The sequence below is a fragment of the Dryobates pubescens genome, chromosome 11 (assembly GCF_014839835.1).
Source record: "Dryobates pubescens isolate bDryPub1 chromosome 11, bDryPub1.pri, whole genome shotgun sequence".
Classification (NCBI taxonomy): Eukaryota; Metazoa; Chordata; class Aves; order Piciformes; family Picidae; genus Dryobates; species Dryobates pubescens.
Genome location: NC_071622.1, coordinates 5,638,982 through 5,652,377, shown reverse-complemented (window position 1 = coordinate 5,652,377; position 13,396 = coordinate 5,638,982). Strand labels below are relative to the sequence as shown.

At 44.5% G+C, this 13,396-nt stretch overlaps 1 protein-coding gene across 1 annotated transcript in view; it reads right to left on the bottom strand.

Annotated features, from left to right (window-relative positions):
* TRABD2B (TraB domain containing 2B) overlaps window positions 1-13,396 on the bottom strand; it is a 329,959-nt gene that overhangs the window by 143,359 nt on the left and 173,204 nt on the right. Inside the window, exon 3 of the mRNA XM_054165237.1 lies at window positions 12,972-13,118. Coding sequence (XP_054021212.1) covers window positions 12,972-13,118 — 147 coding nt within the window. The remainder of the gene's footprint in view (window positions 1-12,971; window positions 13,119-13,396) is intronic.

Genomic DNA, 13,396 nt, shown 5'->3' with positions numbered 1-13,396 from the left:
AAATGGTGTCCAGTTCAAGCATCACAGCATCACAGAGCCACAGAATTTCAGGGGCTGGAAGGGATCTTGAAAGATCATCCAGTCCAACCTCCCTGCCAGAGCAGGAGCACCTACACCAGATTACACAGGAACACATCTAGGCAAGTTTTCGGTATCTCCAGAGAGGGAGACTCCACAACCTCCCTGGGCAGCCTGTTCCAGGGCTCTGTCACCCTCACAGGAGAAAATTTTTTCCTCATATTTACATGAAATTTCCTATGCCTCAATTTCCATCCACTGCCCCTTGTGCTGTCATTGGGCACCACTGAGCACAGCCTGGCCCTATCCTCTTGGCACTCACCCTTCACATATTTATAAGCATTGATGAGGCCACCTCTCAGTCTCCTAAGAGCCCTCAGCTCCCCCAGTCTCTCCTCATATGGAAGATGCTCCATTCCCCTAATCATCCTTATGGCTCTGCGCTGGACTCCTTCAAGCAGCTCACTGTCTTGAGCTGAGTTGCCCAGAACTGGACACAATATTCCAGATGCAGCCTCACCAGTGCAGAATAGAGGGGGAGGAGAACTTCTCTTTACCTGCTGTCCACACCCTTTCTAATCCACCCCAGAATGGCATTGGCCTTCCTGGCCACATTGCTGGCTCATGGTCATGCTGCAATTGCATGCTGTGATTAAGCCATTTTTGCTTTCTTTAAAGTACCAAAGTGTAAAGTAATATATAAATATAAAGGAATAGTTCTCCACAGAGAGAGTTATCAAACATTGGAATAGTGTGCCCAGGGCAATGGTGGAGTCACCATGCCTGGAGGTGTTTAAGCAGCCTGTGAACCTGGTGCTTAGGAACACGGTTTAGTGTTGACCCTTCAGTGCTGGGTCAAAGGTTGGACTGGATGATCTTTGAGATCTCCTCCAACAGGATGTTTTCTGTGATATTAGAAGCCTGGTTGGACTATAAAAGGAGTATTTGACCATCAGAATAAGTCAGTTCCATCACTCCTTTCCAAGGGCAAACCTCTATCTGAAATGGGACCTAAGAATATGTTACATATTTTGGAGGCCATGGTCAGCATAGCTACATTGATTTGGTGGATTTGGTGTTGCTAAAATGGTTTATTAGAAGCATCCCCTCACAACAAACTTGGATACAGACTCAGACTGATTTGAAGTTGCACACAGCTTAAATATATCCCCAGTTTGTGCTCATCCAGTTGTGTTCCCAGCCTTTGCAGAAAGCAGAGCAGCTCCTCAGGGACAACACTGCAGCTGGTGACTTGCAAGTTTAGAGCACATGTCACAAAGCCAGTCACACTTCTCCCACCCATGCTCACCCACCAGCCACACTGCCCTGCCACAGCCACACAGCCCTTGGGGACGTGGTTTTGGGGTTTGGACCAAGTCAGCATTTCCATGGCTGGAATATTTTCCATCATGTCCCTTGGCTTAGCATGAGTCTGTAGTGTCCCAAACCTCTAAAAGCAGAGAACAGCCCTGAAAAACTGCAAGGCAAAAAGAGAGCCAGCTCTCCCTTGGTGGAAAGTGCAGTCTTGTGAACCAGGAACCTAACAGAGAAGAGCTCATGAACCCTGAACTGTTTTCCAGCTCTGATTCACTGCAGCTGGGATGCATTGCTGCAGTTCCCAGAACTTCTGCTCCATTTAGGCAGGTTTAATCCCCTCTGAGCTAAAGACTGGCAATTCCTTTTGCTGGGTTGCACTGCACTGCTACAGACCCCATTCCCACCATGTGGGGGGTGCTCAAACTCCTGGGGCAGGGCCTGAGGTCAGGGTGGGTCACATCTCCATGCCAGCAAGCCCAACTGATCTTCTCCAACACACTGTCTCCTCTGTCTGCTGCTTCAGAGGAAAGTGGGACAAGGCTAGCAGCCCCAGCAGCATGCTGGTATCCTTTTCCCTGGAAATCTCAATAAAGAGGAAGAGAAGAGTCTCCCCTCACAAACCAAATATTGCAGGCCAGCAGAAACCCACAGAAAATGGAGAGGAAAATAATAATAATAAAAAAAAGAGCAAAAATTCTTTTTGCTTGAAAGGAAGTGAGAAAGAAAAGAAAGTCTGAGATCACAAGGAGAGGCAGTGTAAGAGCAAGCACATTACTTGGGACCAGCTCTGGAAGACACTTCTGTCTGTTGAGCTAGCCCAGCCAACCCACATGACTGCCTAGGGTCGATATATGTGGCAGATGCATTGCAGTTCATGCCAGCAAGCTTTCAGCAGTTGGCCCACCTGATTTAAAGCTAACTTGGGTACCTCTCAGCATAGTGTGCAAACCAGAGTGTGAAAATGGAAGGCTTGGAAACGGAGTTTCAAACTAGCTAGCTCAGGTCTGTGAGCCACTGGAATATCCAATTTGTAAGCATAGGAAAGTCCTAAATAGAAGGCGGCATAGATGGGGAAAGCAGGCTGAAGGCTAGTGCAGTCTCCATGGATTGTGCATGACATTTAAAAAGCAACTCTGCAGGTGGCACAAAAGCTGTAGGAGTCATTGCTGGCCTGAAGGGTAAACTTGCCTGCAGGCAGGGTGGGCTGCAGCCCCCAGAGCTGATCCATCCTGATTCAGCTCCCACCACCTCCCTGGGAGAATTAAAGCTGCTCTTTTTCTAGAGTAGAATAGAATAGGATAGAATAGAATATAGAATAGAATAGAATAGAATAGAATAGAATAGAATAGAATAGAATAGAATAGAATAGAATAGAATTAACCAGGTTGGAGGAGACCTTTGAGATCATCGAGCCCAACCTATCATCCAACACCATCTAATCAACTAAACCATGGCACCAAGCACCCCATCCAGTCTCCTCCTAAACACCTCCAGTGATGGTGACTCCACCACCTCCCTGGGCAGCACATTCCAATGGCCAATCACTCTGTTCATGAAGAACTGTCATGGGCTGGTTGGAAAAGACCTTCAAGATCATCAAGTCCAACCTATCACCCAGCACCTCATGACTGACTAAACCTTGGTTTCAAGTGCCATGTCCATTCCCTTTTTGAACACCTACAGGGATGGTGACTCCACCACCTCCCTTGGCAGCATGTTCCAATGGCCAATTACTCTGGGAAGAACTTTTTCCTCATCTCCAGCCTAAACTTCCCCTGGTGCAGCTTGAGACTGTGTCCTCTTGTTCTGGTGCTGGTTGCCTGGGAGAAGAGACCAACCCCCACCTGGCTACAACCTCCCTTCAGGTAGTTGTAGACAGAAATCACTCTCTCTATGAAGAATTTCTTCCTAACATCCAGCCTAAACTTCCCCTGGTGCAGCTTAAGACTGTGTCCTCTTGTTCTGGTGCTGGTTGCCTGGGAGAAGAGACCGCAGCTGCGCGAATGAGAGTCATGTCCCCTGCCTGGTTTTAGCCTCTCTTCCCGTACCTTTGGGTTGAAGGGAAGCATGTTTAAAAGAGACAAAAGAAAGAAAAGAAAAAAAGACAGGGAAAAAAGGCCACAGGGACGGGCCATGCATCTCACCAACTGCCTGGGGGGTGATACTTCTATCTGTTAACATAAAAAAAAGCTTTCACCAAGCCCCTGAGAAGCCGTGACCTTCATGTATGTTTTCTATTCGTTTTTCCACACCAGTTCAATAGCTGCTTTCCAAGCACTTAAAGAAGGGGAAAAAAAAAAAAAACAGAAAAACAAAGTACAAGCAACACCAACCCCTCCCCCAAGGCCTCCCTCCCCTCCCTCAGCTCCATCCCTGCTCCCCTTGATAGCGATGCCAAACTATGCAGCCGGCTTCTCTATCTGAATGAATGTTTTGATTAAAGAAGCCTTAACAAAACACAGTCGGAACAATGATCCCGGGCCCCCTTTCTGCAAGCTTCACCCAGCTCTGCAGTGTATATTTAGGACCAGATTACAAGGACCTGTTCATTAATTGAGTAAGGATAACAAGCCTGCAGTGTATGCAAATAATGGTTTGGGTTTCAGCGGGGAGGGTAAACCTTCACTACCTCATGATACTCTTGCCCCATTCAAAAGCTCTTTCACATTGGGGTTTTTTTTGACGCCGGCTTTCACACAGGCTTGCAAACATATGGAAAAGTTCAAGGTTTGCTAGTTTCCTTCCAAATGCTTTGTTTCCTTTGACAAAGAATCTTTCTTTTTTTTTCCCCCCCCTGCTCTGACACTAAAACCATCACCTATTATATTGCCATGACACCCAAGGAAAGATACTGTTCAAAGGGCAAAGCAGGGCAATAAAGTGCAAAAAACACAGCCAGAAGGTTTTGGTTTGGGGTTGGTTTATTAAAGAATTGCAATTCTTTTTCTGATGATATTTGGATATTTCCAAAGAAGTTTACATAGTGGGAGACCAGCTGGTTGGTAATGGGTACTTGCTGGAATGTGTCCAGAGAAGGGCAACAAAGCTGGGGAGGGGTTTGGAGCACAAACCCTAGGAGGAGAGGCTGAGGGAGCTGGGGTTGCTTAGCCTGGAGAAGAGGAGGCTCAGGGGAGACCTTATTGCTGTCTACAGCTACCTGAAGGGAGGTTGTAGGTCGATCTCTTCTCCCAGGTAACCAGCATCAGAACAAGAGGCACCAGGGGAGGTTTAGACTGGATGTTAGGAAGAAATTCTTCACAGAAAGAGTGATTGGCCTTGGAATGTGCTGCCCAGGGAGGTGGTGGAGGCACCATCACTGGAGGTGTTTAGGAGGAGACTTAATGGGGTGCTTGGTGCCATGGTTTAGCTGATTAGATGGTGTTGGATGATAGGTTGGACACGATGATCTCAAAGGTCTCTTCCAACCTGGTTTGATCTATTCCAACATGGTTTCTATTCTATTCCATTCCATTCCATTCCATTCCATTCCATTCTATTCTATTCTATTCTATTCTATTCTATTCTATTCTATTCTATTCTATTCTATTCTATTCTATTCTATTCTATTCTATTCTATTCTATTCTATTCTATTCTCAGGTTTGGTTGTCTTCAACATATATGTTCAGGGATCTTCAACAAGTTTCTGTCCATCCATGTTTATCTAGATGCTAGGGGAAGCCTGAATGTTTATGTGAAGCTTGCAATGTGACTTAACTCAAGACAAGTGTGATCCTAAAGACAAGGTTTGCAAAATACTTAGCAAGGAGCAAAAAGCTGCTTAAAACCAACAGCAAACCTCTAGAGCTGACATCTCAAGGCAGGTGTGGTGTTGGCCCTGTCCTCTTGTTCCATCCTATCAAAATCCCAAGCTACTCCAAATCCAATCAGCCTAATCTTTCCAGTTATGATGGCATATGGAACAAATTGGATGATGACTTTTGATCTGACTTCTTTTTTTAAGGTGATGTTGTTTGACTGGTCTAGTATGGGATGTAAAGTTGCAGAACATCTCCAAGAAAGTATTAAGCAATGGAACTGAGATCAGTCAGGAGAAAAGTAAGGAATGAAGTCAGCGAAGCAGAGACGGATTAAGTTATCCTTGAAACTGATTTCTTTGTATCTAAACTGGTGGAATTGTATAAACCTTGAATTTAGGTTTATCAGCAATTGGCTCTCCCAGAGGGAAGATCCAGGTCTGAACTCACCATCAGAGAGCACAATCAGCTTACACCAGAGAACCTGATCTACAGTGTTTGCTATATGGTAACGTGCAAGAGAGTCAGTCCCAGAAATGATGTCAAGGAGCACCCAGGAACAGAGCCTCCTCAGATAATGTCTGATACTAAGCCTGCCAAGTCAGGCAGGACAAACAAACTGCCCCCTTATCCCGCCTTTTTTTCCCTCTCCCTGTCATAATGCCGTGACAAATGCATCTTCTGCACAAAACATAAAGGGAGAAAAACAATTTTGTATGTTCATCCCACAAGATATTGTTAAAAAAGCTAAGAAGCCTTTTTCATTTCTCTTGGACAAGCCTTTCCAAGAAACACTTCATAAACCTGCTCTTTAAAAAGAAGGGATAGTAAATGCTTTACAGCTAACATACAGCAATGTGCAGAAAGCAGCATGCTACTGCCTTCAACTCCAAATGTTTTTACCAATCCACTCTTTCATACATTTTATAGTTTATCCCCTTACTAATAAATACAGGTAGTCAACAATCCTTAAACATTTATAATGTAAATCAGCCCTTTTCTGTAGGTGAGTATGTTCCTTTCCTAATCATGCAGCAGCCCTTAAAAGAAAAAGCTTTGGGTTTAGATGTCTTGTTCCAGTTTCTCTCTGACTTCCTCTCCTCTCCCATTGCTTTCTCCTGGCAGCCGGAAAGAGGCAGGAAGGAACTTCCAAGGTAAGACAACTGCAAATGCAAACATGTAAGGAAAATTCTGAAGCAAGAACGTGTTCTCAAAATCTGCAGCATGAAAATGATCTGAGTATGTTCCAGAGTATTATGAACAATAATCTTGGCAGCGTTTGCCCCAGCACTGTCATCAACAAGTAGACTTAACTCTCACAATCTGGGTCTGTAACCAATTTTCTGAAACACATAAGCCAAAATATAATATTGCTCCAATCTGGAATCCTGTTCTGACATAATATGAAAATTAGACTCTGAAACTTTTGGCTGCATTTCTGATGGTTGGGTTTTGTGTTGGGTTTTTTTTTCACTTCCAAATGCTCACAATATACCAAGGTACAAATCTGTAGCTCAGGTGCAAGTAGACAGAAAGTATGATCACACCACAGCAGATCAGGAGCTTTTCTGAACGGTGGGAAGACAACATAGAATACATGGAATACATAGAATACACCAGGTTGGAAGAGACCTTCAAGATCATCGCGTCCAACCCATCAACCAATCCAACACCACCTAAACAACTAGCCCATGGCACCAAGCACCCCATCAAGTCTTCTCCTGAAAACCTCCAATGTGCCCTCCCAGGCAGCCCATTCCAATGTGCAATCACTCTCTCTGTATAGAACTTTCTCCTAACATCCAGCCTGAACCTCCCCTGGTGCAGCCTGAGACTGTGTCCTCTTGTTCTGGTGCTGGCTGCCTGGGAGAAGAGACCAACATCCGTCTGTCTACAACCTCCCTTCAGGTACTTGTAGAGAGTAACATCTCTCCAGCAGCACCCTGTGCTACAGCCCAAAGGAGGGAAGGTGGGAGATGTGCCCTGCACACTATGGTGCACAAGTGGTGATGAGCACACATGTCATCAAACACCCAGGCAGTGTCCAGACTGCCAGCAATGTCACTGCAACAAACACTCCTGGGAGTGTTACTGACCCTTCACCTGGACCTCTGCAGGGTGAGAAACTCGTGGGACTGGCTCCCTTGGCTCCCAAGACAGCCTTGCTTCACTGGAGAGCCTGTAATCACTTTCCCTGGAAGAACGCAAGGCTGTGCCAGTTCGCCTGCACTTTGTTATAGCTGAGAACGATAAGATGCTTCCAAAGCGCTGTGTTACAATAGCTGTGCCTCACTTCACTGATTTATCTTCCTTTGCCCTAGATAAAACTCCATTCCTTGGACAAATTAGGTCTGCTTGTCATTCAACACTCTACCTAATGGTCTTAGCTGTGTGTTTCTGCAGTTACTGAAGCTGGGACATTCCACAGATAGTTTTTATTGATTTGAGAAGTGAGCCAGAAATCCAATTGTGTTGTATCCAGAATGAGAAGAGGGCAAGTTAATGATGTCATTAGAATTATCAAGAACCTTAAGTCTTAAAAGGTCAGGTTTAAACACAGGATGATAACATTTTTAAAGGGGTACAACCTGGTGATTTATAAACAGCAAGTGAATTGGGAAGAGAGGCACTAAACCTTTTCTTCTTTAGTTGAGGGAGGCTGTCTACTGGGTTACTGCATGGACCTCTAATAGAGCATCTTATGCTTTTCAGAAGGCAATGCCAACTGCCTAAACATTCTATGCCCACATGAATCCATGAAAGGCAACTTGAGGCATGGATGACATAATTATAGCAAGTTATACAAAAAGCTCAATTGTTGCTGAGCTTGCAGAAGGATGCACAACAATCCCTAAGCACTTGAAATGGGGTTAGAATAGAATAGAATAGAATAGAATAGAATAGAATAGACCAGGTTGGAAGAGACCTTCAAGATGATCGTGTCCAACCTATCATCCAAACCACCTAATCAACTAAACCATGCAACCAAGCACCCTATCAAGCCTCCTCCTAAACACCACCAAAGATGGTGACTCCACCACCTCCCCGGGCTGCCCATTCCAATGGCCAATCACTCTCTGTGTAGAATTTCTTCCTAACCTCCAGCCTAGGACATGAGACATGAACCTGCTTTACAAAATTGTCCTTAAAAAAATGAACAGGTCAAAACTGACCAAGGGAAGTAACTGGTGCAAGGCATCCCTGAACCCCAAACTCAAATGCTTACATATGAATAAGGACCTTTACACCAGATTTAGAGAACAAAATACAAAATATATTGTTCTGCACCCTACTTTTTCTTCACCAAGGCTTCGAGTCATTAGGTAATTTTTTAGCTGACTCAGACAAGAAAAAATATCTTCTGGAGGTAAAAAATTTTCTGATTTTGCACTATCAGGTATTTTTTTTGCAACAAGGCAACAAGGCTGGTGAGAGGCCTTGAGCACAAGCCCTGCGAGGAGAGGCTGAGGGAGCTGGGGTTGCTTAGCCTGGAGAAGAGGAGGCTCAGGGGAGACCTTATTGCTGTCTACAACTACCTGAAGGGAGGTTGTAGCTAGGTGGGGATTGGTCTCTTCTCTCAGGCAACCAACACCAGAACAAGAGGACACAGTCTCAAGCTGCACCAGGGGAAGTTTAGGCTCGAGGTGAGGAGGAAGTTCTTCACAGAGAGTCGTTAGTCATTGGAATGTGCTGCCCGAGGAGGTGGTGGAGTCACCATCCTTGGAGGTGTTCAAGAGGGGATTGGACATGGCTCTTGGTGCCATGGTTTAGTCATGAGGTCTGTGGTGACAGGTTGGACTTGATGATCTCTGAGGTCTCTTCCAACCTTGGTGATTCTGTGATTTTAAGACATCTGGCCATACTGACCTCAATGCCTTTGTGAAAGCACCAGACAGAATACAGAAGTTAAAGCTAGTGATCTAATCTGTCACAGTTTTGCTTGTAGGGAACCTTTTTCAAAAGGAGAGAAAGAAACTATGACTTATTCTTTAAAGAGAAAAATTTCTGGAGCAAGATCAGAAAATGTGCCTGTCCTATCTTTAACAGAGTACTTTCTCTTCAGTATCATTTGGACTCTCTGCCCAGAAACTCCAGCATAAGCCTCTTGATTGCAAAAGTCACGAGAGCATCAAGTGTTTGCAGAAGGCTGTAGAAGATGGAGAGATGTTTCCTACTCCACTTTTGGGTCACAGTCTAACTGAGTAAACTCAGCCTCTTAAAGTTTTATTAAGTTTAAATAAGAATTTATATGTTTGGAAAAATGGTGCTTGGAAACAAATTTTAAGAACAAGAGAGAGAGAGAAAGGGATGAGGAATGTAATATAACCACAGGAAAGCAGAGGTGTTTTCTCCTCTCACTGTTTTTAATTAAATAAAAAGCCCAACCACTGAAACTGAGAAGGATTTGGGAGTTCACCACCACCATCAGCAGCACTGATGGCTCTGGGACAGGAAAACGTCATGGATTTGGGGCCCTGCTCACAGTCCTCCATTTTGGATGCCTTACCCTGGTTAAGACAGGTTTCCCAATGCCAAGGTGGCCAGCATCTCCCAGGGCAATCCTGTCCACATCCCTGTGTGCCAAAGGAGCTGTCCTCTGACCTGGTGCTCAAGGTCCTGCTTTGATCTGGGAAGTTGGACTCGAGGATTAAAAAGGTCTTTTCCAACCTGGTTAATTCTATTCTATTCTATTCTATTCTATTCTATTCTATTCTATTCTATTCTATTCTATTCTATTCTATCCTATCCTATCCTATCCTATCCTATCCTATTCTAATTTGGTAGCCAAATGGCTTTGCTCTCTATGGCTGAGAGACTGTCATCCTTGCAAAAAACACACAGAACAAACTTTGGAACTACCACAACTGGCAAGAGTTGACCTGATTAGGGAGTTTATTTGGAGGTTTAATTTTCTATTTGGTTCTGTTTGCAATTAAAACCAAACAGTATTCATCTGCTTCATAAACCCACTACCAAACAAAAAAAAAAACCCTCTTTACACAAATTAAAAACAACAACCCATGAGCAGAGAGCACTCCACACCATTTAGAGATCTGCAGGGACCAGTATAGGTACAGAGATTTTAATTTTCCATGGCCTGTAAGTGTTCTAATCTCTATCAGCTGTGGGCACTCTGGGACCCTGACTAACACCAGTGCTCGAACTTTGACTCATTGTTGGCTTCTTTCTTCTTCCTTTAACACTGTTTTTAAACTCACATTTGAGCCACAAAGTTGCAGGGATTAGAAATCCATTCTTCTAAAGCCTAAGCCACAGACCTGTTACAGGACATCACATCAACAAACCACAGATGTCTGTGAGTCAGTGCAAACAGGCTGAATGGCCACAACGTGTCTCGGGGAGGAAGGCTTTATTGCTGAAGAAATTAGACAGAGTACAGGATGATACAGGGCACTCAGATGCCAGGACTGTCTTCATAGTTTTACTTCTCATTCATACCACCACACCTTGCAAGAATTATTTCTCCAAAATCATTGTGTGTTTAGCTAGAATAGAATAGAATAGAATAGAATAGAATAGACCAGACCAGGTTGGAAGAGACCACGCAACCAAGCACCCTATCAAGTCTCCTCCTGAACACGTCCAGTGAAGGTGACTCCACCACCTCCCTAGGCAGCCCATTCCAATGGGCAATCACTCTCTCTGTGTAAAACTTCCTCCTAAACTCCAGCCTAAACCTCCCCTGGCGCAGCAGTGGTGACAGCTGCCCAAAAGATCCTTACAGCTTCACACAAACCGTGGGCAAACCTTACGAAACAGCTTTTCAGAGTGCAGTATTAAGTGGGATGAAGGCAATGATTTCAGCCTCTCCTCTGGGCTGAGAGATAGCATGCTGTACTTCAACACTGCAAGAGCAGCCATAGTCACCGACTACTCCAGGACCCTCTGAAGTCATAAGCTATCTTCCCCAACTCACACCCCCCATATCTTTAAAGATTTATTTCTACCTGAGTTGCTTTACCCATTTACTTTTCTTCCCAGAAAGAGTAATTGGCCATTGGAATGTGCTGCCCAGGGAGGTGGTGGAGTCCCCGTCCCTGGAGGTGTTCAAAAAAGGATTGGATGCGGCACTTGAATTCATGGTTTAGCTAGTTGTGGGGTGTTAGGTATTAGGTAATAGGCTGGACTTGATCTCTGGGGTCTTTTCCAACCTGGTTGATTCTATGATTTTTCAGTGCAAGACTGTCCAGAAGGCACAGTCCTGGCAGCTTTGGTAATATGCCACGTTAACCACCCCATTGTGTTCTGCTTAGTCATGCTAAAACAATGCTTCAGTTTCTAGGACTGGATTAACTGGGACAGCACAGCTTCTAAGCCACTCCTTACTGTTACCCATCCTTTCTACTATTTGAAAATCAGGACCAGATAGGGAAAAACAGGAGACATGACTATTTGTCCAGATCTTAAGAGCCTCTGATTGTCCAAGCTGATGTCTTCCTGCTCCTGTTGCGGGGCAGGATAGTTCTGCAATAGGTGACAGGATAGATCAGGTCCAAATGCTGCTGGGTGTCATTTACATTCCCACCTGGAACTTCTCAAGAGAGGCATAAAAGCCTTCTGGGAAAATACCCATGTTGTGGAGTGTAGCTGGGAGACTTTGTTACTTTACAACCAGGTTGAGGCCCTCCTGGTTTTCCCAGCTGTTCCTCTGAGAAACAAGTGACCCACAGAGCCCTGTGCAACTCAAGATAGCGATGGCAAGATAAGATGTCTCAGACATCTGCCTCCATCAGGAGACTGAACTTACCCTATCTCAGTTCTCTCTTGAAGTCACAGAGTCACCCTTGATTTGCATTTGCTAATGGTAAACTGCTATCATGATTTAAGAGGCTTTCACTGGCAAAACATACATAACACCGTGGCTGCCAGAGTTTACACAGGTCCCTTCCAAGTAAGTCACTACAGCTGAGACAGGAACCTGGGAATATTTACCAACCCCCCCAAAACAAAGGGAAAGAAAAAAAAGAGAGGTAGGAGATGACATCCAAAGACCAAGTTCCCAAAGAATTAATGGGAAAGGAGAAAGATGAATCTGTGTATTAAATGTGAATCTCAGGGTTTGCCACGAGCTATCAAAGTGGTCTGGAAAGCAGATTTCTGCTCCATTGAGAGTTTTTAATAGCATTGGATAACTAAGATAAACAGAGACTGAAGGACTGCCTGAGACACATACAGAGTTATTGAATTATGACATGTTTGAGAAGTTATTTACTTTATAGAGTATTTACATAAGGTTCACTTCCTCTTCATATATAAGCTCAAACATTACAAAGATTTTTTTTCCCCCCACTAAATGAGGGGGCTATGCTCAACAGCCTCACAAACATCCCTAATTAACTTGCTTTCAGGCACATTCCTAGGAACGTTTTCCAGGCATTCCTTTCCTTGTTCCAAGTAATAAGCAATAGGATGAGAGGAAACAGATTGAAGTTGTATCATGGAAGGTTTAGATAGGAAAAGTTTCTTCACTGGAAACGTTGTCAAGCACTGGAACAGGCTGCCCAGGGAAGTGGTTGAGTCACCATCCCTGGAGGTATTTACAAGATGTGTAGATGCGGTGCTGAGGGACACGGTTTAGTGGTGGACTTGGCAGGGCTGGGTTAGAAGTTGGACTTGATCTTAAAGGTCTTTTCCAACAAAAATTATTCTGTGATCCTATGATTTCCCAGCCCCCAAGCAATACCAAGGAAACCCCACTCTCTCACTCGGCAAATGAGGCATGTGTGGAAAGAAAACACAGAGCGTCCAAAGGAAGAGGGGAATGAGGAGATGGAATATAAAGCGATGACCACGACATCACTATTCAAGCTGCCAGTTTGTTCTCAATTAGCTGGCCCATCTGCAACATTTTTGCTTACCTGAGAAGTGTCATGGTTGAATATGACAGCATTGAGGTCTCCACAGTTATAATGCTTGATGAGATCTTCAGTGGTATACGGGGCCTGCAGACTACCTGCTCGGAGGCTTTCATGTTGGAGCAGAGTTTGATTTAGAGCAAACAGCACCTGTAGAAACACAGACAAGGTGGGGAAAAAGGAAGAAGTTAAAAATATTAGGAACCAAAACCTAAATGGCTGAACTCTCCTGCACCTGAAGTCTACTGACCCATTGTGGCCCACAGTAACAAGAGCTGGCCATTAGGTATTCCAAACTGGAAGAGGCATCAGATGCAAAGTCCCATACTAGCAGAACACCTTATTATAAATCCCTTGATATTCTGCATGAAGTACAACTTCACAACACATGTATGTTTGCTCAGATGTCATGGCCTGAGAACTTTTAG